Genomic DNA, 25,464 nt, shown 5'->3' with positions numbered 1-25,464 from the left:
AATAAATTATTGATGATGTGATTGTTAGATGTAGCATAGAATGCTTGCTCAATTTTGGATGCAACTGAATATCGTTATCTATAAAATGAATACTGTTCAATATCAGTTGGTTTTAAGAAGTTTAGAAAGCTAAAATTATCAATCAAGATCCTTGAAAACCATGGAAGAATTTTTGCTCGAGTACTGATACAGCATTGCCATTGTAGAGTCATCTCATTCTAAAGAGAGATGTCACATTTTATGAAGTTTAGCGGCAGCATGTCTTTAGAATAATATATCAATTTATTGATCATGAAAGATTGATTAAGTTATTTTCCCACATTTCTGACTGTAGGTTTAGACATAGTCCAAACTGCTGGTACTTGAAAGAATGGACAATCCACAGCTGGATCCGACAGTGCCTTAAATATGGTGCACAGGACAAAGCTTTGTATACCCTGAAAAACAAGGTAAGGATCTTAACAGACTTTTCTTTCTTTCTTTGCAACATTTCTGCTTGAAAGTATTTGGCTCAAAGATTTTGTTACATAAGGAAAGCACTTATGAGGCTGGGGGACAGCAGGTCCAATATACCCATGCACATTTGTGCCTACTTTCAAGGAAGTGCAAATGTACCTGTAGAAAGCCCCATGCAGACGTTCTCTGCTCCAGTCTCCCTCCACCCTTTTTTTGACACAGGTTTTTGTTAACAGCACAGGTATTTTTAACTGCAGAGGGTATGGGCTGTTTTTCACCAGGGTTTTCCCCACAGATAAGCAGCTGTTTACTCACTGGAAAAGCTTTGAAAATTGCCCTCTTAAAAGTGTGTGGCAATATACATTTAGTTTTTACATTTATTATTTTGTATTAAAGAAATGCTTATGAAATATTCACTTCTAGACTTCTGCTGAAAGATATGGTTGTCCCATTAGTTTTCTGTTCATTAATTTACTGCAGTAATTGCATTTTTTTTGCTACATTCGTGACAGCACATGTAAACTGGCATGGCTATTTTGAAAGAAAGTACATGATCTATTGCACCTATTCTTGGATGCCTATAGTCATCTCCTACTAAGATTAAATGTAAAAAAATAAAAAATCCCTACCTGTTCCCATCAGGAAGAATTAATCTTGCATCAGGAAGAATTAGGCTTGCATGATGCATGAATGATTTATCAGTAATAATTTTGTTTAAATGGTTTGCAAGATAAATCACACACTTGGGTTTTTTTTAGCACATAAAGCTTACAATCTTGTTTGAACTTGTAAGGTTATTGCTCATAGTCATAAATAAAATGGCAAATAATGGGATCAAATATCAAAAGTTAAAAATCAAAAGGCTAGGGAATAGCAACTAGTTGCACAAAGCCTTGATGGGCCTTGCAAATTAAAGTAATTGAGCAACAAGGGTTTGTGTAGACAGATATTAAATGCCTATGTCTAGAAACAGACTTAAATTAAAATATTCCAGAAAGAAATACATCTTTTGGTGCATCTGCATTCTTACTTCATTCATTATTTTGTACAATACCAGGGCATCCCTTTTTGCATTTCCTGCTTTATATCTGTTCTTATACAGTGCTCCTCAAGGATTGGAACAACTGGTGTTGCTATTCACCAAACAGAACTAAACAAGAGGTCAAAACAGTTGCATTTTAAACAAACGGGTATACAAGTTATAAATATAAGTTGGAAGAGAAAAGGTAAATATTCAGAAGGTTTCATTGAATGAGAGGACACAATGGAAGGACTCACATATAATCCACACCCTCTTTAATATTGTTTTTTAATAGGGATAACTCAAATCAAACACATTACTCCTCTTCCAAACACAGATGAAAGAAATAATACAGAAAGTACTAAACATAAAGAAAAAGGGTGGTACATGTACTTTAACAGTGAAAAACCAACATGGCTATGTTTCAATATAAAAATGCCATTTACAAAGGGACCTGTTCCAGTATTATGCAAAGGGGTAACCTCCTCAAATAAGTGGAAGGTGATTGAAAAGAAAGGGAAAGGTGAGACAAAATATATGAAAATAGTTCAAATAAGAAAAAAAAAAGGCAGTAGCTTTAAGTAAGATATGTTATAAACAGGAACCAAAATATACATGATGTAACGAAACACAACAATAAGAATGTTATTAATCTTCCTTCTGAGGCTAATAAAAATAAATGGATATTGGAGGAACTGGTAATTGATGCTGTAAATGTTGCTAATGTTTTATATTTATTGCTTCTTTGTCCAACATTGTTTCAACTAAACTGTAGAAGCTTACAGTTAGTTCTGAAAACAGACAAAAAGAAGGAATTTAAAACAAAACTGACAGCTATATAATATATATTAAATGGTATCTGCATTTACAGAAGCAATCTAGATGCAAGTCTGGTTAGTAGTGTTTGAGAACAAATAATGTAACCAATAACATGTTTCTAAGCTAATGAGGTACAATTTATACACCAAAGCAGTAATGAAAAAATATTTTACAAGTGTCTTATTAAACTTAGAAGCACAGTGAAATAATGCAATTGCTTCCTACAAAGCTCAAAGTCCTGAGTTTAAAAATGACTGACGTTGGTAAAATGGGCAGCTTCCTTAAGAAAGCATTGGCAGGGTGGGAGGCAGTAGGTGAAGAGGAAGAACAGTAGGCCAAACTAAAGGGAGCCATAAAAATGGCAACAAATCTTCATGTTGGAAAAATAAAAGAGAAGAGGGAAAGGAAACCAATATTTTTCATTTCATTTATTACTTCTATACCGCCCCACCAGAGTACAAAGTTTGCTCAAAGCGATGTAAATCATCATTTAAAACAGTTCTCCAAAGAGGTTGCTGGAAAAATAAAGGCATAAAGAACAAAGGCTGTCAAAAAGAAAGCACTGGGAAGAATAGCTGGTAAAGTTGAAACAGATGAAGAAAGAAATCAGTATGGAAAACTAGAAAAAACGATAAGTCAAGAGAGTTAGTGAAGCGACAAGACATTTTCAGGCATGTTGGGGAAAGGAGGAAGACCCTAGTGGGAACTGTTAAGATCGAAAGGTGTTGAGGAGCAGTGTGTGGAGAGGTGAGGACAAAACAGAACTGCTGAGCAAGTACGGTACTTCTGTTCAGTATTCACGGAAGACATTTTGGACAAGGACTGCCATTTTTTGACAGGATGTATGGGAGCGGCGTGGATATGACGCCATTTACGGAAGAGAGTATTTGTGAGGAATTAACTGAAAGTGAACAAAGACATTGTGCCAGATGTGAATCATCCTAGGATATTAAGGGAGCTCAGAGAGATTGTGGTGGGTCCAGCAAAAGGCCTTTCAATCGATCCTTGAAGATGGGACTAAAGAAGTTTGGATGCAAGTCCCTTTTCCTAAAGGAGGTAACAGAGTCAACAGATGCTGCTCAGGAAGGTGAAATTGAACCCTTGGTTTCTTCAGATAGTTTAAATTTCTCTTGAAATTTTTGAATCATCTCAGGAAGAAATGTTCGGGAGAGGAACATTGTGATTTTTGCATTAGAGATGGTAGCGATCCAGTAATGGAATTCTTGTCTCAAAAATTGTTCCTCTTTGTGTTTTGGCCAGAGAGTTAGTATTTTTCCAGATTTGCCTAGGAGAACACAGGACACTAGAATGAAAAATGTTGCCTAGGAACCGGGTTTTGAGCCTAAGTGCCACATTTTTCTTAACATTTCCATGTAAATCTATTATTCCTTATAAGGAAAATAAGTATGTGTTTTATGATCCTGTGCATATTAAAAATAGAGATAAAGCATCTGATTGAGCTTTTCCAGTGTCCTCAACTGATATACTAGTGGTGGCTGTACAATATATATAATGTTTGTACATAAATAGTTATAATATAATGTAATATATGTATTTTTTTGCTCAGTCAGTATAATTATGCTTTTTTCCATTTTTTTTTCCATTTATTTTTCTAGTCTTCCTGAGTGGAGTCACAGTGCACACCTCTGAGTTAGAGAATGACTTGCCTTCTATAATCTGTACATGCCCCCAAGCAAACTTAGGGAAATCATCTGGTTGGGCCCATCTAAATTTAACATTCTAGAGGACCACGTAAGAATTCCTGGAGTGCCTATGTTTCCTTATTTGTCTCAGCCTATCTACTATGGTCTTTGAGTGTCTGGAATAACCAGCCTTCCCTTGGTGGCATTGCCATTGGGTTTTGGGTATCTTGGTATCCCTTACATACAAGTCTGAGCTCCCCCAAAGGATGATATCTGGAAATGACTCTGTTGACTCTGAGTCTGTTGACCCAGCCTTAAGCTGTAGTCAAAGACCCCAAAATCCAGGAAATTGTGTCCCAGGATGACAGGATATGAGAGCTAGTGCACCCAATTTATCTACAGATCTGGCGGTTTGCTTTCTTCCTTGCTTCACACTAATATGCTTCACACTAATATTGGAGTGGAGGAGTAGCCTAGTGGTTAGAGCAATGGGCTATGAACCAGGAGACCAGGGTTTGAGTCCCGCTGTTGCTCTTTGTGACCTTGGGCAAGTCACTTTACCCTCCAGTCACTTAGGCCTGGATTTATCAAAATCGCATGCAAAAGGGGCGTGTTTTATGCTAATATACAGTTTATCGTAATTTGTGCTAATTACCTATGCAAAGAGCTAAGTTAGCACAAATTGCGATAACATTTTCAGACTTTGTGATAAGTGCCATACCTGTTGTATTTCCTGCATTCAACCCAGGGAGCTCAGACGAGAGAGAGAGACTTGCCATAATATCCTCTCCATATGTGTGTCCCTATAGGAGACCCACCTAGTAACGCGAGGTGAGGTTTAGGTATTAGTGTAGGTGGTTAGAGTGGACATTATGACTAGTCTCTGTCTTTTAACTACACCTTTTTCAGTAGCGTTAAGCCATGCAATAGCTTGCGTTACGGGGCGGTAAGGTGTTAGCGCATTTCACGATGTCTCCTGACAGGCCTGTTTTGGTAGGAGAGAGAGAGACTAGACATAATGTCCTTTCCATAGATAGGTATGTGTGTCCCTATGGGAGGCCCACCTAGTAACGCGAGGTGAGGTTTAGGTATTAGTGTAGGGGATTAGAGAGGACATTATAGCTAGTCTCTCTCTCTGTCTCTCACTCTCTCTCTCATCGTGAAATGCGCTAACACCTTACTGCCCCGTAATGCAAGCTATTGCATGGCTTAACGCTACTGAAAAAGGTGTAGTTTAAATCGGCGTTAAGCCTGTGCGATAGCATTTCACAGACTGGCAAACCCAGCCCACTCCCGCCCCTAACTCCTCCTCCTTTTCGTATGGTGCTATTGCATGCGTTAAAGGCGTTTTCGCATGTGATAAGCCCTTAATGCATGCAAAAACGCCTTACCGCGTTTTGATAAATGACCCCCTTAGATTGTAAGCCCTCTGGGGATAGGGAAATACCCTACAGTACCTGAATGTAATCCACTTTGAAATGCTGAAAAAAGTGCAAAAAGCGGAATATAAATCTAAATAAATAAAATAATATGGATCCTGCTTCATTCTCACAGGACAAGATCCTGATGATCATTGGTCATAGTAGGTATGGACCCTTAGCTTCTTCTCACCGTCAGGCCTTTAGACCCATCAGATCAGCCTTGATAAAGGTTCCTTTTCAGGATTTGCATTTATAGCTATCGCCACTGCTTTTTACCCTTTTACTTATCAATGCCCAATCTATTTCCAAAAAATAGCTGCTTTATGATACCTTGACTTCCCAAAAACCAGACTTTTTTGCCTGACCAATTCTGATGCAGCCCTTATAAATCAATGCTGCCCTCCCAATCACTATGCTATTGCATAATCTAGGATTGGACGAAGAGGCAGAGGCTGGATTGTCTTTTTCAAGCACCATTTGAGGTTTGTAAAGTCTCCCTTTGTCTATTTCCCTCCCCCCCCCCCATGAGATTCTGCTTTTGTCCACCAGCATATTAAATTTTGTCTAGTATACTGTCTGCCCGGTTTATTGTCATACAGTTCTCCATTGTTTAAATTCTTTGCCTGTGCCAGTATCAGTCTCACTAATAAAAAACGTTCTAGGCAATTTCAATCTGGATATTGATCAATGTCCTCATTCGTTTGCTTGTGAAATCTTTACGGAAACTATGACTGCCTGTGGGTAGGAACAGGTTGTTAACTGCTCCACCCACAAGGTGGCTGGGCTGTACCCTTAAATTTGTTTTTCTCAGTATCTCTTCTTTCTCATATAATCATGCTGTTTTTCATATTAAGAAAGTACCTTGGTCTGAGCATCTCATGATTACCTTCTCTTTTACACTCCCAGTTAATCCTGCTGATTGGTCTAGTAATCACGAAGCAATATTGAAGAATGAGCATATTGGTGTGGAAGCTTTTAAAGACACAATCACTTCTTTGTTTTCTAATATTAATTAAACTAATTTAGTTTCCCTGGTTGATTTTTGGGATAACTTCTTGTCTGTTATGTTATTGATGAAGTCACCCCAATAAAGCCACAATTCAGGCGATTTAGACGTATTGCACCCTGTAATAGTTTTCGACTGGACTTAGGTTTTCAGCTATGTCATTGGCAATATGATCCCAGGAATTAAATACCGAAGCGGCACTATCTTGATTTAATTCAGGGAGCTTATTTTCTATCGATTCTGAAAGAACCTCTATATCAGTCTTTTTCCTGAAGGTAAAAGTATGATTTTTATCTATACTTTTATGAGGGGGGTTGAGGAAGGTTATTTCCACCTTTATTAATTGGTGGTCAGACTAGGGCAATATAGGTGGGAGAAGTATTAATTTATATATCCTGAAATTGGGCTGTAAACAATCTAGACACTGGCTTTGAATGTGGCAAACATCCATTTTTCCCTCTTTCACAAACCTGTGTACCATCCAATTCCCAGAAAAAGTGGCATGCTACGAGAAGCGGCATCATTAGAAATGCTTAATTAGATAATGCAACAGGGAGGTTTGACAATTTCCAACTTTAATTTCTACCATTGGGTTGTTATGCTGTGGGGACTTGTAAAACAGAGCTCAGAAACGAAGGATAAACTCTGGGTTATCGTGGAAAAAGCAGTTCTAGAAGATTTCCTTCAACTGCTATGATCTTCTAAGTGCTTTATAAATTTATTAGCTTTTGAACACCCTTTGGTGGCAGCAGGGATTCAGATTTGGAAACAACGGTCGACTAGGTTTCAATTGACCTCTCTTCTCTCCCTTTAGCCTCCCTATTAAGTAACCCTGACTTAACCCAAGGAAATTTTCCACTGCCACCTTTAGCCTCTGGATTAGGGCTGGTATCACTGGAGCAGGTCAAGTATTTCATGATGGATCTTTTCTGAGCTTCCAGGAAATGAAAGAAAAATTTGATCTGCCCAATTGTCCAGTATTCAAATATTTGCGGTTAAAATGATTGGTGTCCAAATCTTGATACAGAGAGAATTGTAGTAGAGCTTTGACTCCTTTGGAGCATATTATAGTATTTAACAGGAAGAGTAAGGAACTAATATCAAAATCATGTGCTGCAATTGTATCTACAGTAGAAAGACCTGGGAGGGAGACTGGTGATGAAATACAAGACCAGGAGTGGATGGCAATTTTCAAGAGATTGTAGAAGGAAAAGTCCGTTAGTGTGAATATACAAGAAAATGATGATTAGCTGGTTTATAGGTGCTATTGCATCCCAGGGTTTTGCTTTGTTGTTTGTCTTTTTTCTGTTTTCTTCATGTTTGAACTAATTTTCTTCCTGATTTTTTTATGTGTGTGTGGGTATCAGAGGAAGGATTGGATTTTAGTGTTAAATGCGAACTGGTATTGCCGGAGTGGCCAACTCCAGTCCTCAAGAGCCACAAACAGGCCTGGTTTTCTGCATATCCACAATAAACATGCAAGGGATATTTATTTATTTATCTATGCATTTGTTAAAAATTGTATAGTTCACACTATCATAAACTCTAGGCAGATTACAGTGTTATATTCATAAAATAGTGAATAAAACATACAACGTCCAAAGTTTCAACTAGCAATAATCACGCCTCAGTTTTGCCTCATTGGCTATAACACTGCCACTGCGCAAAGCACTCTGCATTGCTTATTTTTTTACACTTTTTACAATGGAGGCAGTGCATGCAAATCCATCTCATGCATATTCATTGTGGATATCCTGAAAACCAGACCTATTTGTGGCTCTTAAGGACTGGAATTGGCAACTCCTACTGTATTGAGTTATGTTGTTGTTTAAGACTTATTCATTTTATATTTTGATATTTAAAATTCAATAAAGATTTTATAATCATCACTATCCACCTCTCAAAAAAAGAAAATGCAAGCGTACCAAAGCAAGATAACCAAATCTGTAAAGTGCAGTTTATTATTATTTCGAACCCTGGAAATGAACAGTTCCAGCTGCAAAAATTCTCTTCAGCAGTGTGGAGGCTAATATTCAGCACTACGTATCTGGATAAATAGCAACTTATCCGGCTAAGTGGTGGCCACTGAATATCCAGCTGCGATCAGCAGTTGCTACTTAGCCGGTTAAGTACATGTGGGTGGACCAGGAAGAAGATACTTACTGGATAAGTGCTGATATTTGGACTTACCTGGTGAAGTTAACCACATAAGTTTGACCTGCTCAGTAGGAGGTCTAAAGTTAAACAGATATAACTTATCCAGCTAACTAGAATTGCCATTGACTATCCCTTCTAAGTCAGCTAGATGTTATATCCAGCTAACTTATAGGCTGATTCACTTAAGTGAGATACCACATTACCATGCATTATTAGTGAATATGCCCCATTAGAAACAATAGGAATGGCAGTAAATAACTCACAGTAAAGCAGTACCACACTTTAATGAACCAGCCTGTTAGGTAACTGGATATCTTTGAATATTGGGCCCATTATGTTTAAACTTTTACAGCATTACAGCAGATACCAAGTTCTTACATATTCTTGTGGTTTGAAATGGAAAATATTTGACAACTAATGTACTACAGAATATAAAATGCCTCTTTTTTAAGAAAAGAAAGCACATATGCTACAGATATCTTGGAAACTGGACAGAAAATTCATGATACATAAGCAAAGACTTCAGCTAATATCTGTTAATAGTATAAAAATGTAGAAGCTGTTCATGCACTTAAAATATGTTTGGGGGGTTTTTGTGCAGAAAATATTTTCTGTGAAAGTATTATCTTTATTTCCTTTTATCTGCCAGCTTCAAAATGCAACTTTTTATACAAAGTAAATGGACTCTTGAAGGCATGGTAGGCTTGTTTTGTGCTATGGGTTATATAGTCTATACCTGGGTAACATGAAGTGTTTGCCCTTATTTCAAGTAGTGACGCTGTCATCTTGGATTAATTATGTCCTTTAATATTGGAGTTTTTGACCCATGCTGCATCCAAATACTTAAGGTTGCTAAAATATTCATATTGTAAGTGAGTATCTCCTTTGAATTTGTGTTCTGTTGATTTCCCAATGTGGTCCTATCGGCTTTCTAGTGATATTTTTCCTGGCTAGCTGCTTTCATATTAACAGTATTCATCACTTGCAGTCTTCTGTTACATTTTAGCAGCAGAGTTATTTTCTGAGAGAAGTGCATATCTTTGGCTGCAGTGCAGTTGATCTAGTGCCAGGACAAACTGTCTTTCAGAATTTGATCTATTTCTGCTGATGCAAAGCCACCTGCAAGGATCCAGTCGGCCAGTTTGAGAGCAGTAGGACCTCCATTAAGATTTTCATACAGTAACATAAAAAGTTCTTTCTGCAATGCTGTTTGGCTTCTTCCAATTCTTAGGAAAAGGAACTTTCTGCCACAAGAATAATCTAAAATAATCACCGGACGAAAGTCGCAGGAATCATAGACTGCAATCCTATTTAGTCAGAAAAAAAAGGATCTTTGTCTAGTTTTACCTACCCTGTTTTATCTTGCAGGTACAATATGGGATTTTTATGAATCACTTTACATTCAATTTGTTGTTGGATTCCTTTATAGTGAAAGATAATTATGAAGGTAAGAAAGTAAAACTCAAATTGACTTTGTTCATCTTCTTGATGTTTTTTAATGAATTTGTTGTATTAAATTGTAGATAAACCTTTTCCATAATTATGCATCATGGAGATGTTAGTCAAAACAGGAAATTATAATTGTAATTTGTTCTCTTCAGCAAATGTTAAGTTTTATTCAGACATGCTTTTATACTTAATTATATAGGATTAGTTATCCTGCCTGACTTGCTCTCTGTTTTGTAATTTGGAATCCCTGGGATTAATATTGACTGCATACAGTTTAGTTATATTCAGGGCCCCTGGTCTTCCACAATTCTGTGGCTGCAGTAAGGGCCGCAAAATTACTCCTTTGGGAATTCTGCGCAAAAAAATGTAAAATTCTGCAAACTTTATATTGGTCAAAATAACACAATTTACATGACAGTAAATAATTACATATTAAATTAATACTGAAAAAAGTTATTACTTAAAGATGCAGAATTTTAAATATTTTGAGCAGAATTTCCCTAGAAATTCACTGTAAGAGTGTCCCTTCCTCTCACTCGCCCTACTCCCCTGGCCACTTTGCCCTCTCAGGCCCCTGTTGCGTAGGAGGTGGATTCTTGCGCTGAGGTGGGGTTGACGCAACCCGAAGGCAAGAACCTACTGGTCCCCACCATCAGCAGGTTGAGTGGGCTGAAGCTACAGGCAATTTGAGCTTCACCTATACCAGCCCACTTTCCCCTCAGGTTGAGCCTTTGGGGGCCGGCAGGACTTAGCCGGGCCTCGAGGTTAGGTACAGGTAGTAGGTGGTTCAGCCCAGAGACAGCAGCCAGCAGGTGGCGTGGTTCTATCCTGGATGAGATGAGGAACAGAAACTCAAGCACCAAGGAACAAGGAGAGACTGAAGGTGCCTGAGCAAAGGAAGGCCGAAGCTTTAATAGTCCACGTCCAGAGGATAGAGACAGAGGCGTCACTGTCGAGCTTGAATGGAAGCTGGTGGCACTTGGAAGGTGTAGCAAGCAACGTGGAACTCTGGACTCAAGAAAGTCTGTAGTATAGTAGTTCATAGCAATGGTCAGGACACGGAGAAAGCAGGCGTGGTCAAACGTAGCAGTGATCAAGGCTTGGAGAAGGCAGGTGTGGTCAGACGTAGCAGTGGTCAGGGCACAGAGAAGGCAAGCAAAGTCAGGCATAGCAATTATCAAGGCATGGAGAAGGCAGACATGGTCAGACGTAGCAATGGTCGGGGCACGGAGAAGGCAGGTGTGGTCAAGCGTAGCAATGGTCAAGGCATGGAGAAGGCAGGCGAGGTCAGGCGGAGCAGAGATCGAGCTTGGAGAAGGCAGGCAAGGTCAGGCGGAGCAGTGGTCAGGCTTGAAGAAGGCAGGCAAGGTCAGACAAAGCAGTGGTCAGGCTTGGAGAAGGCAGGCAAGGTCAGGCGGAGCAGTGGTCAGGCTTGAAGAAGGCAGGCAAGGTCAGACAAAGCAGTGGTCAGGCTTGGAGAAGGCAGGCAAGGTCAGGCGAATCAGTGGTCTGGCTTGGAGAAGGCAGGCAAGGTCAGGTGAAGCAGTGGTCAGGCTTGGAGAAGGCAGGCAAGGTCAGGCAAAGCAGTGGTGAGAACCAGGAAGTCAATCAGCACACAGACGAAATGAACACGGGACCAGGAATCAGGAATCCATAGGAACACGAACAAGACAAGCATGGAGGCAACGAGTACTCAGTAACCTGGAACAGGAGACCAAGGAGACCTTTTGCAAAGGCAACACTACAGTGCGAGGCCTGAGCATTTATACGCTGAGGGATCTGACGTCAGCATCCGGGTCTGCGGCCAGGTTCCCGTCGTGGGCCCTCCCTAGGTGCTGCCGGTGGCGTCTATCCATGAACCCCTCGGAGAGGCCCGATGGATGGAGGCATCTTGGCTGGAGGTCCCGGGAAGTGGAGCAGGACTGGAGGTACTGGCAGAAGTTCGATTTCAGGGCTGGTGGACCACTGCCGCTAGCGACGGAGCGCTGGAGCCTGAAGATTGTGTAGAGAGGTGAGAGGGCCGCGCTGTGGGGCTGCCGTGGCTGGCGAGCGTAACTCCTCCACCTGCCAGTATCTCTCCCCCCATCTCTATCGCCACTCCCAGAGTTTGACCCTGTTCTCAGTACTGCCCCTCACACAGGCTCCCTCTGTTCCTCCCTCTCTCATGCACCCTCATACAAGCTCCCTCACTCTCTCGCACACACACATCCCCTCATACAAGGTCCCTCTCTCTCTCTTGCATACACCCTCACACTGGCTATCTATGTCTCTCTCACACACACCCCTTCACACAGGCTCTCTCTCACACATAAACAATCCGTTCACACCAGCTAGCACCTTCACATGTACAGGATCCCTTTTTCAAACACACAATCCCTTTTTGATACACACCAGCTCCCACATACACACTCCTTCACAATCTCCTCATTTAGGCTCCCTGTCGCTGGCATCCGTACTCAATCACCCACCCTGCTCTCTCTCACAGCCCCCCTGCTTACCCTCCCTGATCTCTTTCACATCTCCCTGCTCTCTCTTTCACCCTCCTGCTCACCCCCCTGCTCTCTTTCACCTCCTCCCCTTTCCTCTCTCTCACCCCTCCCTCCTGCTTTCTCCCTCATATACCCTCTCCCCTCCCCTCTCCTCTCTCACAATCCCCTCCCCCTCCTCACATACACACACCCCTCTCTACACACATTCACTCTCACCCGGGCCTTTATCTTCTCTGCGGGCAGAGCGCGTCCCAAGACACGCCGGGGGCCTTCATCTTCACTGCGAACAATGCACCGGGGGCCTTCATCTTCACCACGAACGGCGCGCCAGGGGCCTTCATCTTTGCCACGAACAACGGGTGCTCCACTTGCGGCATGCTGGGGTCTCTTCTGCCATTTTCTGCGCAGAATTTGGAAATTCTGCACAAATTCTGCACTCCGCAGTAGCACAGAATTCCCCCAGGACTACAAAATTCAGCCCTTGCTGTAGAAATAGCCAGTCCTGGCCAAATTTCTGTAGGAGACCAGAAACTATCTCAGAAGAGAAGCATTGGTGGCAGTGGAATGGCACATTACCCCTTCCCCCCCCCCCCCCCCCGAAAAGAAATATTGGTGGCAGTAGGCTGCACAACCTTTTCCTTCTGCCACCTCCCCTCCCTCCCCTGTAATCCCCTCATTGTGGTTCAAAGCACGCCATTCAGGAGCCGGCAGGGGAAGAGGAGGACGTGCCCGAGGCGCTGTAAGGCTGCTGTCCTCTTTCTCCTGTTTCATGTCAAGAGAAGGATGAGTGGGGATCCAGGTCGGAGGGAGGGAGTGAACCAGGGTTCATGAGGGGATCGTAGGGTGGAGGGAAGGATGAACCAGAGTGACTGAGGGGTGTGTAGGGTAGGGAACCAGAGTGACTGAGGGGGATCAGGTGGGGGGCAGGACATGAATAAGGGAGAGTTAGGGGTTCGGGGGGAGGTGGGCGAGGGGCTGTGGCTTCATTCCTTCTCTACCCTATCCCCTCCGCCTCCTCTATCACCATGTCTAGTCCGCCCTCTTTTCTTCTCTTCTTCATCCCAATCTTCCCTCCTTCTCTTCCACCCCATCCCCAGTACTCCCTTTCTTCCCACATCCTCATCCCTGATCCTCATTTCCTCCTCCTCCTCTCCTCTCTTACCCCCTCGAATCCCCTATGCTGTCCTCCTCCTGTGCCTTGGTTCTCCTCCATCCCTCCTCTCTCTACCCCTTTTGCCTAAGATTAGTTCTTTATTTCCCTCCTCTGCAATCTCCCTTCCTCCCATTCCCAGATCCCTTTTCCTCTGATAAAGAACTAAATTAATTAACTCGGCTCAGAGATGTCAGAAAACGACTTTATTTTTATAAAGTGCAAAAAAAGTGCATTATTTAAATTGCAAGCATATGCAAACGTATACAAGTTCGTCACATAATCACTGCAGAATTTTGAAAAACCTGCCACAGAATTTTCCTGCTCTTGCCGCAAAATCTCGATAAATCTGCCACAGGAGACTGGGGGCTCTAGTTATACTACTTACAAAATGCTCTCAGTTTTATAAAAGGAATGCCAGCAATGGACTTCAATGAAAGTAGAATGTAGCACATGGCTTTTTCCCTGCACGTTGAAGATGTACACCAGGGGATGGAGTCTAGGTGGAGGTTGGACTTAAATTCCACCGGGAAACTACCCGCAAAGATTTTCAGATGCTTTTCCTGGGATCATTTTCAAAGCAGGTAAAAAGCGCTTTACAGACTTTACACCAGCTGAACATTATCCCCAGGAGCATATAATGCTCTTTTCTTTTTTTTGTAAGTTTACCCTTTATTTTATCCTACTAAAGAGCAACATTAGGAGATCCAGTGAGTTTCTTGCTGTAGTAACTGATAGTGTTATATGTTGTAGAATTATTACTTTTCACTGAAAATAAATTTCATTGTTCTTGCCCTTTTATGAGCACACAATTTTTCCCAGCAAATAGTTAATTTGTTTCAATGCCAGTGCACCTGATCCAGTGATTTTTTTTTCCTATGGCATATAATATAGAGCTGTGGGGCAAAATCAAAAAGTCGATGTGTACTGGTAAGGCATGGCCCCTGCAAGTGGAAGGGTTCAGGTCCTGCTCTATCTGTTGGCTTGGGTACAGGATGCTTTCCTTATAGAATCTGAACCTGTGCATGACTTCCTCCTCTGACAGATCCAAAAACTACGCCTTAGCCCTGTGTACGCTGTGTAAGAATTATTTCCTCCTTCTCCTCTGTTCCCTTGACCTCTTCAACTGTTGTTCCATGAGTATCCATAAGCCTTAAAGAGTCATTTTGAAGTTACATTCTCACCCCCCAGTATGGCCCAGTCTGTCCCATTCATAATTACTCCAACCTCTTAGCCTGCTACCATATCCTCTCACCTGAAGAAGCCAGCTTACCAAACACCAAGTCAAAAAACAACATGAAAGTTTGAATGTGACAGGTAAAATAGAAGTAGTAAATTTACATGTGCAGTGTTAATGACGTTCCTGCATAAGTGGCTAATAAAATAGCAATTTCTGTGAATAAGTATAAACCATGCCCCAGCACACCCACTTATTTGCACGTGTTCTTTTACGCGCAGAGTTGGATATATGTGTGTATGTGACCAGTTTAGTAAAATGGATTATGCGTGGATGCTTCACATGCACTTATGCACTCATATGTTAACTTTTACATGGGATAATCACTGTGGATCCATAAAGTCAAGAGGCCGTCAATGAAGAGTGGGTGGCTCACCAGAATGACGGCTACTGCCTGGAGATAATACCCTTATTCTATAAACATACACATGGTTACTGTGACTCCAATATCGCTCTAAGCTTCAACAGCAAGAGGAAATGTGGAAAAAAGGATTTGCACTCACAAAGCGGGGAGTAGCTGGCTTGTTACGGCGGTTACTACCCCAAACCAAATAAGCCTGATACTTCACTTTCAATGCATATCCAGCATAGCTCTCTGCTTCAACGGCAGGGGAGAAGAAAAACTGATACTTCACGCATATCCAGCATAGCTCTCTGCTTCAACGGCAGGAGAGAAGAAAAACTGATACTTCACGCATAACCAGCATAGCTCTCTGCTTCAACGGCAGGAGAGAAAAAAACTGATACTTCACGCATATCCAGCATAGCTCTCTGCTTCAACGGCAGGGGAGAAGAAAAACTAATACTTCACGCATATCCAGCATAGCTCTCTGCTTCAACGGCAGGGGAGAAGAAAAACAACCAATAAGGGCTGAATAACATAGTCTGGGTAAAACAAATAAGCATGGGTGTAGCTTGCTTATTGCGGCGGCTACTACCCCTAACTAATCAAGCTTGATATTTCACTTGGATGCAGCTCCATCACTGCTCTCTACATTAATGGTGGGGGTGGAAGGGAAATAGAACCAAAGAGCTAAGAGAAACAGATAAGTATGAGAAAAAAAATGTGTGAAGCTTGCTGGGCAGACTGTATGGGCCGTTTGGTCTTCTTCTGCCGTCGTTTCTATGTAATGTTTAGAAAATACACCCCATAATGTTGTGATTACTCCTCATTAGCCACTTCTTTAGTGCAACCTTACAGAATCATTACTACATTTGAGCAGCTGTTATAACGTTGCGAGGGTACAGGAGTTAACAAGGAATTAGACACCTGATGGAAGAGGGAAAGATGGTTATTGGGGGGGTTACGGGTGCACACAGATAGAGGGAAAGGGGGTAAGTAGGGTATTATGGGCATGCAGATAGGGAGAGAGGCAGAGTAGATGGGAAATCTGGGAGGGGGGCTAGAGAGAAAGGGAGGTAGAGAGATTAATGACATTATAAGATTGTTGGAAACATCTTCGTTGGATTGGTGTTGCTTCTGTACTTGATGTCCTTTTTATAAGAAGGATCACATGAATTTGGAGCAGCCAGAATGCAGATTCGTCAACATCAAACTGTGTGGTTTGAATTGGCACCACGATGTGTGGACAATTGAGTAAATCATTGGTGTGAGCAACAGTGGAATAATAAGACAACTTTTCATCTTGTTATTGTCAATTGATGTTTTTTAATTTTTGAGATTTTTGTTATAACAGCTGTTTTTAATCTGGTGTGGTACCAATGTGGCTATAAGCTTATTTTAAAATATTTTCAATTGATTTTTTGAGTATATAACACAGCACAAGTAGTCTTGGGCTGTAATAGAGCTGGAGAACAGAACACTCTGGACGCCAACCTTTTCTTCATAGAATATTGCTTTATTTACAGTGCAGAAAAATAAAGTTACATAAGCAGTCTGCTTACCTCAGCAGCTCAATTCAGAGTTACAGCTCTCACAGTCAGGAAAGATTTGTAGCAGGAGCTGCCTTCTCCTCACAAAGTAAAATTTAAACAGACAATTAGGGCAGAAATGTATGTAATACTCAGAAATAGACAATACAACAACTAAGTACAAATGCATTTTACTTGCAAATTAAACAAAGATAAAAACATAATGAATCGATCTGTTGGCCTGTGATTAATTATAAAGCAAAGGAAGGTATATCTCGTTACCAGAAGTGCCTATTATGGGGCCAACGCCAGCGTGATATCCCAGCTGCAAATCTCGCTATGATAACTGCAAAATATTTACTGCCTGTAAACTGACATAAGCTGTCGTTACAATACTACCTTTTAGAGCAGGGGTCGGGAACCCATGGCTCGCGAGCCAGATATGGCTCTTTTGAGGGCTGCATCTGGCTCGCAGACAAGTGTCACCACACTTCGCGGTTCCCCGCTGACCCAGCTGCTCCCCGGTCCTCCGCCGCCCGGGCTTAAAATGCTGTCAGCCCGGGCGGAACGCGGCAGGACAGCTGGAGTCAGCGGCACCGGCGTGCTCTCTTCTCCTCCCCCCCCCCACCCCCGCGGCCCGGAAGAGGAAGTGGAGAGCATCGGGTGCCTGCACGGGAAGAAGAGACCACACTAGTGTGGTCTCTTCTTCCGCGCAGGCACCCGATGCTCACCACTTCCTCTTCCGGGCCGCGGGGGGCGGGGGAGGAGAAGAGAGCACGCCGGCAGCGGCACGACTGAAGTCAGCCGGGTGCCTGCGCGGGAGTCATCGGGTGTCAGCCGGGTGCCAGCGCGGGAGTCATTGGGTGTCAGCCGGGTGCCTGCGCGGGAGTCATCGGGTGTCAGCCGGGTGCCTGCGCGGGAGTCATCGGGTGTCAGCCGGGTGCCAGCGCGGGAGTCATCGGGTGCCTGCACGGGCCTCTTCTTCCCGCGCAGGCACCCGATGCTCACCACTTCCTCTTCCGGGCCGCGGGAAGAAGAGAGCACGCCGGTGCCCTCTTCTTCCCGCGGCCCGGAAGAGGAAGTGGTGAGCATCGGGTGCCTGCGCGGGAAGAAGAGGCCACGCTAGTATCCGACGGGAAGAAGACTGCAGCGCGGCTCGGAGGAAAATGGAGAGTTTCAACCGCGGCCGATGGGACTCCGCCTTCGCCTCCGCGAGGGCTGAAAATGAAGGAGGTTAGCGTTGGGAGGAGGCTGCTGCCGCGAGTTCCCGGGGTGGGGGTGGGGGAGAGAGAGAGTGAATGAGCGAGCAAGCATGTGTGTTTGAGATCCTGTGTGTGTGAGTGAGAGATTGCATGTATGTGAATGATTGAGAGCCTGTATATGTGAAAGAGAGTATGTCTGTGATTGAGAGCCTGCCTGTGAGAGAGAGAGAGAGAGCATGAATGTAAGTTTACCATTGGGAACCTGTATGTGTAAGTTTGTGATTGAAAACCTGTTTGTGTGAAAGAGTGTGTGTGCATGATTGAGATCCTTTGTGTGTGAGAGAGATCATGTGTATGTATGATTAAGAGCCTCTGTGTATAAGTAAGAGAGAGATCATATGTGTCTGTGTGTGATTGACAGCTGGTTTAGGTGAGGGAGCATGTGAGTATGTGATTGAGAGCCTGTGTTTAAATGAGAGAGAGAGACCATGTGTGTCTGTGTGTGATTGAGAGCTGATTTAGGTGAGGGAGCATGTGAGTATGTGATTGAGAGCCTGTGTGTAAATGAGAGAAAGAGAGGACATGTTTGTAAGCATGTGAATGAGAGTCTGTGTGTGAGAGAAAAAGACAGCATGTATTTATGTGATTGGAAGCCTGTGTGTGTGTGTGTAAGCGTGAAAAGATAGACAGCATGTGTGTAAATGTGTAATTAAGAGCCTATATAAGTGAGAGAGAAAAAGCATGTGTATATGTGAGTGACTGAGAGCATGTGTGTATAGGTGTGTAACTGAGAGCCAGTGTGAGAGAGAGCGCTGGTATGTGACTGAGAGAGGAGAAAGTTCCAAGCAAACCACCCCGCCTCCTGCTAATTCAGAACAATCTCAGGACACCTGGATATCAAACGTTCCCAGGTATGCAGAGCAAAAAAATTTTTGTATCCTTATTATTTTTCATTACTGGATCTTTGTGTCTGCTATTTTGAAATATTTTGTTGGTATCTGGAAATGTTTTATATGAGTTTTTAATTATTGGATATTCCACTCATCAGCGGAATATGTTCTTTTTGTTAGTACAGTTTTACTGCTGATGATTTTATATTTCTTGATTTGTTTTATAAGGATGGGTGATGTTTCTTTTTATCCTTTGTTACACTGGCTTGTTGCAGTTTCCAATTCAGTTTTTTCTGCATGCTTCTTGTTATGCGTTTTGGTTTCTTTATTCTATGTTAGGTGAGGGTCAGCACGTGATTCAGGTGAGGTTTTCTGCTGGCGTGTTGTTTCTGTGTAGGACTCTATAGCAGCCTGACTTGGTCCGTTTTCCTAATAGGCGATGTATTGGTGTCTTAAGGCCTGGTGTAATATTTTCAGAGACTTATTGTACATTAAAAGTGTGATCTTACATAAAATGCACACATTTACTTGTATTTAGTTTTAAACATATTGTATGGCTCTCATGGAATTACATTTTAAAATATGTGGCGTTTATGGCTCTCTCAGCCAAAAAGGTTCCTGACCCCTGTTTTAGAGAGACCAATGATTATAATATAGAGACGGTGTTAGTGTCATCAAATGACCGAACTTTCAGCACAATGTAAATATTTGTTTCTGCCATTGAGTTACTTTCTGCTGTGTCTTCTTCCCCCAGCTCCATTACCCATGTTTAATTGTAATTTTGCTTCTCATCTTTAGTTTAATATTTAAGGTTATGTTTTTTTACCCCGGTTCCTTGTAAACCGACATGATATGATTGTATCATGAATGCCAGTATAAAAAAAGCACTAAATAAATAAATAAATCTAGTATGCATTTTACTTATTAAAAATTATTTTTGTTTCCCATTAGGTGCTTTGTCGGTAGTTACTGAAATAATGTTGCAAGAAAGTTTTGATAAACTCTCTACGCAGCTTCTCTCCCTGTACGTCTTGCACACATGGCTGCCAGCAAAGTCAGAACTTAAAGTAAGGCTTGCTTTCTATAGGCCTTTTCAAGAGACTATTATTTATTTGAGTTCCATTTTCACATATTAAGTCTGAATTCTTGTATCAGGCATTTGGAATAATAGTTTTGGTCAGAAAATTTGGTATGCTGAAGCAAATATTTAAGCTGAGCTCATGTAAGGAAAACCTATGCCATGAGCCAATCAGAATTAATGGAAAGGTACTTTTAGTTTTTATTGGGTTTTTTTTAATAATGCTTTACAGATATATCAAGAATTCTTGAATCAGAAAATGAAGGAAAAAACTTTCAGATACAAATCATCAACTACATCAATAAGAAAAACAATATAGCTTCCTTCATATGTAGACCACAAATTTAAAGATGTTTCAGAAAAAAAGGAAAGCTTATTGAAATTCAACAATGACTGGAAAAGTAAAGGCTTGTTTCCCCAGAGCATCTGGTTTAGAGTGAATGGCAACATTGTCCTGGACCAGAATTGTCTAAAGTAACCATTTTTACCAAATGATCTAGCAACATCACTACATGAGTTTGAGCTCTAGACTATAAATTAGATGAAAGTCCTATCACATTATCCACTCTTTTAGAGACTGATCTTTCCATAGTGACAGTGGCAGACCATATTGTCACCAGAGTAATGATCTCTGGTTTCTTCAGGCTGTTGCCCAATGAAGGGCTGGGGAAAGGTGAGCACTCAAATCTTCAACAATGGAGACAACTTGAATATGTACTTAGAGATGGTCATCATATATTTTGCCATTCAACTGTGTTTAGATATAATTTGGTCACCAGTGTTTTCCCTGCTGCTTGACCCTACGGTTATTATCTCAGATATACCCCATATGTTGAGCATTTAATTTGCAGATTGATTTGATTTTCCCAAAACACTGTTTTTTTAATCAATGGGGTCAATATGAAATTTCATGCAGTGATTCATTTTCTTTCCAGAACAGTTACTGATTGAGTAGAGAACAATTTGCTGATTTTCTGAAGATCACAGAACTGTTCTTCAACCACTAGGCTATACTTTAAACTATAATAGTTAAGGATCCTATACTTCTATATGGTGATATACAGATATTTTCAGCATTACAATTAACATTAAATGAAGCCTTATTTATTGAATTCTAAATTTTGCAGTGGGAGGAAGAGAAGAATCTTGGCGCATCCCTTCTGCTCACGGGCTTACAACAAGAAAATACTGTAGGTTTTAGCTCCCAGCTCTATGGTTTGGCACTCCTAGGTAAGTTTTAATAATGTTATATGTAGTAAATAACTATTTCTCCTAGGACAAGCAGGATGGTAGTCCTCACACATGGGTGACATCATCCGATGGAGCCTGGCACGGAAAACTGATGTCAAAGTTTCTAGAACTTTGACTAAGCCCACTGAGCATGGCACACGGGTTCCTTCTTCAGTCTCCTTTTTTCCATGGAGCTTTCATATTGCATTTTGTAAGCTCATGTTCTTTAGCTAAAAAAGGTTTTAGTGGAAAACTTTGCACTGATTCATCGGTGTTTTTTCGCGGGTTGCTCTTCAGTTCCCCTTGCTTCCCAGTCAGGTTTTTTTGTCGGTTCGGTAAGCTTCTTTTTGCTTTATTCCCCCGTGACAGCAGTGCCTCGGTGCCCTCTGGCATCGGTAGCCCACCACCTCCATGTAATTTTTCGTGTCATCATGGCCTCATCGAGTTTTTGCTGATGTCCCCAGTGCCGGAGGACTATGTCCTTCACAGACCCATATGAAGTGTGAGGACTAACATCCTGCCGTCTTAGGAGAACACCTGTTACAGGTAAGCAACTCTGCTCTATCTCACATAAATTAGACATTGTGATATGTGATTTAGTATTTATTTATGTTAAGTATTTATATCTTATTTGCATTGAAACTTTCAGAGGGGTAACTGTGTTAGGCTGTAGCAGCAAAAATGACAAAGAAACTGATGGCATCTTACAGACTAGTTAATTTATTGAGGCATGAGCTTTTGAGGACAAGAGCTCACTTGGTAAGATTCAAGAAGTGCAGTTTGGTTGGTGGGTACATACACATGAAAATGGAGCAGAGAGGAGAAAAATACAGAAAGGACATTATGGCGTACAGGGCAAAGTATGGAAAAGGAGAGATAATATCAATACAGTTAAGCTTAATTGACAGCTGGAGTGGGTGAGAGAAACCACTGACATGATAATCTGAGCATAGTTAAATTAATTCATGCTATTTGCACCTCGGTCCCAATCATGATCAAGCACTCTGTGAGCAATGCCAGGAGTATGTTTCCCAGAGCTCAGCACCACCAAGCAGCAAAGATCCTTCGACTAAGAGAAAAAAAGTCAGGATCTTACACTCAGTCTCCGGCAGATGGAAGATCAACGCAGTCATCCCGAGGCTCGAAGATCTCACATCCAGATCGAGTGAGACACTCTTCCTCACTCGGATCCAAATGGAACGTGCTCAGTGGTGTGCCGAAGACATTGGCGCACAGCAGTGTCTCAATAACATCGGTGCACATGAAATGTGCCAGAGACTTCTGAGCATAAATATGTGCCTATGACTTCTGCGCACAGAGATGCACCGAGAACATTGGCGCACATTTTGGCGCACAACTCGGTACCGAAGACACCAGCGCGCAAACTGGTGCCAAAGATGCAGGAAGGCGCCTACAGAGCATGTCACTGCGAATACATCAACACACATCAGGGCACCAAAGATGAAGAGGTCAAAAAAGCCGACTCAGCAAACACAATCGGAGAAATCGAACTTACCGGTGCCTATTCAATCTTCCAAATGTGCACAGATTTCATATAGTCTATATCAGACAACAGAGTCTCTTTAAACATTGAAGCACGTTCAAAGTTTATTGTACGACCAGATCTGTCACCATCCGGAGATATGGTGAAATCACAATACCTTCTTACAGTTGCCTGATCAGGAAATGGAAGATGAATCACCAATAGAGTTGATCTCCTCGCCACAATCTTGTCAGTCCGAAGGGGAACTCACTGACCCAACGTCACCACTCCCCTTCTTTACAAGAACGCTTATGGTACAAGCCAAAAATACAATTATCAGAACCTCCAGCGCCTAGATCTGCTGCACCAAGAGAAAACATCTTAAAAGCAGCAATACGTTTGTTTCTGTGACACACATCCACATCACATCAATCTACTAGCTCTGTGTCCTAACTGGAAAGGTCTCAGCCTCCTGTCAACTCTCATGATCATAAAAACTGATCAATGGTGGATGAAACACTGAAACAAATAACTTCCATTTTGAAGTGCTTTTTTGATAATCTACTTACTCAGCAAGAGACAGGGACCCCTCATTCCCCACTTCAATCGGAAGCAGGTCATTCTTATCTCTCTGTCCATGCTTCTTCACCTTCAAAGCTGAGCATTATCCTGCAGGATTCCAACAGCCCTCCAGTCTCACCAGTATTGTCTCACCGCCCTAATGAGTCCCCATCTTCCTCCCTGGAGAACTCAATGGGCATTCTTTCAGATCCTCCAGAAGAACTGGCTCAACCATCATCACCTCCAGAAGCACCTAACTTATTCTAAATTTTTAGAAAAAATGGGAATTCTACTAAAAATTGAAACCAGGAATTTTCCCGATCCTAGAGCTGAGACAATGGGCATCTTGAAGATTTTAGAGGTGCCATCAGAGCCTACCACTCTTCTTCTTATTTGCTCCTGGACTCAGTCATGGATAGAAAGTGGGAATCCCCTAACTCTCTGGTCATAACATCCAGGAAGTTGGATCTCAAATATAAAATGCAAAAATTCCTCATGCCTCAGTTGGAGTAGAATGTGCAATGAAAAAGGCAAAGAAAATGAGGCTGCATTCCAGTACACCTCCTGGAAAAGACGGCAAGTTGCTAGACGAATTCAGCAAAATTCCATGCTCAATGCTCAGATTCACCAACATCAGTTTTATATAACGCAATGTTTGTATGAATGCATACCCTTCATCTCAAAACAACAAGGAGATACGGGAACACCTCAGCCACTTGCAGACTTACAAGAGGGCTTACATCACTTTCTCAGAACAACCTATGAGGGATTCGATACTTCGGCCAGATCCTTAGCCTATAGCATCAAGATATCTAGCATGGCTCCATTCTAGTGCAGTAAGAGAAGATGTGCACGATAAATTAGCAAACTTACTGTGTAAGGGAGACAACCTGTTTGGTGAGAAACTTAGTGAAACAGTTTTTCAGATCAAAGAGCAAAATGTAGCAGTATAGTCTTTAATGTCTCCAATTGAAACATCATCTTCTAATAGAAAATATTTTTCAAACTTCAGGAAAAACCTCTACCCATGTAGATCATACAAGAGTTATCAAAATTATTACCATCCCTACCAACCTCCCACCTATCAGCAGCTAAGACAACAAGCTCAACAGCAGCAACAGAGGAACCGCCCAAGGAGTCAACAACCCCAGAAAGCGCAACAATCACAGTCCCAGAAGCAACAGAGTTTTTAAGAGACAGCCAGCTACAACACCCACAGAATGTCGGGGGCAGAATTTCATCCTTCTTCCATGCTTGGTCCAAGATAATAACCTATCAATTGGTTCTGGAGATAATTTCTCAAGGTTACAGGCTACAGTCCACTCGGGTACCCCTGTTACCACACTTAGTAGCCTGCACCAGCAGACAATCTCACATACTGTTACTTCATCAGGAAGTAAGAACTCTGTTGGACCAACAAGCGATCCACCCTCTTCCACCTTCCCAGATACACAAGGGCTACTACTCCCAGTACTTCCTCATTACCAAGAAATCGGGAGGTCTCTGTCCAATCCTAGACTTACGATCTCTCAACAAGTTTGTCAAGAGACAGAAATTCAATATGACCTCTTTGAAGTCAATTCTCCCTTTCCTGCAAATCAACAACTGGATGTGCTCTTTGGATCTAAAGGATGCCTACACTCACATTCCCATCCACAGAGCCTAGTACCTTTACTTCCAAACTGGGGACTATCATTACCAGAACAAGGTGCTCCCCTTTGGACTCTCATCTGCCCTGAGAGTGTTCACTTACAGAAACAAGGGATCCGTATATTTCCATACCTCGACAACTAGCTGATTGTGTCTCCAAATCCGGACACACTACAGAATCCCCTAAAAGAGACAATTCAATGCTTAGAAGACTTGGGTTGGATCATAAATTACAAGAAATCCCAGGTTCACAAATTATTCAGCTCATAGGGGCAAAAATCCACACCTCATTATGCAGGGCTTTTCCACCTCAGGACAGAGCTCAGACCCTGCATTCTCAATGTCAAATTCTCTTCAAACAGAATGTAACGATGGTACACTGAGTACTTGTCTTATTAGGGCACATGGCAACAGCGATTCATGTCATCCCTCACACTCAATTCCACATGAGATGACTTCAGTGGGTATTAAAGTTTCAATGGAATGTGCGACACCAGGTGATATCAAATAGAATTTGGCTCACAATCTCAATGAAAAAAAAAAATTATTTATTTATTTTTGTTTATTTATCGAGTTTTATATACTGTCATTCGGTTTCGTCATCAAAATGGTTTACAAGTTTCGATCAGAGAAAGAAAATTCAAATGGGA

General features: G+C 41.9%; 1 protein-coding gene and 1 pseudogene across 1 annotated transcript in view; one reads left to right on the top strand and one right to left on the bottom strand.

Moving 5' to 3' along the window:
- Positions 1-25,464, top strand: part of MRPS27 (mitochondrial ribosomal protein S27) — a 234,752-nt gene that overhangs the window by 172,825 nt on the left and 36,463 nt on the right. The window contains exons 5-8 of the mRNA XM_029574646.1: positions 335-449; positions 9,892-9,970; positions 19,764-19,879; positions 21,018-21,120. Coding sequence (XP_029430506.1) covers positions 335-449; positions 9,892-9,970; positions 19,764-19,879; positions 21,018-21,120 — 413 coding nt within the window. The remainder of the gene's footprint in view (positions 1-334; positions 450-9,891; positions 9,971-19,763; positions 19,880-21,017; positions 21,121-25,464) is intronic.
- On the bottom strand, positions 7,864-8,037 carry LOC115082767 (annotated as a pseudogene).

Source organism: Rhinatrema bivittatum, chromosome 1 (genome assembly GCF_901001135.1).
Source record: "Rhinatrema bivittatum chromosome 1, aRhiBiv1.1, whole genome shotgun sequence".
NCBI lineage: Eukaryota > Metazoa > Chordata > Amphibia > Gymnophiona > Rhinatrematidae > Rhinatrema > Rhinatrema bivittatum.
This window is presented reverse-complemented; position numbering and strand designations above follow the sequence as displayed.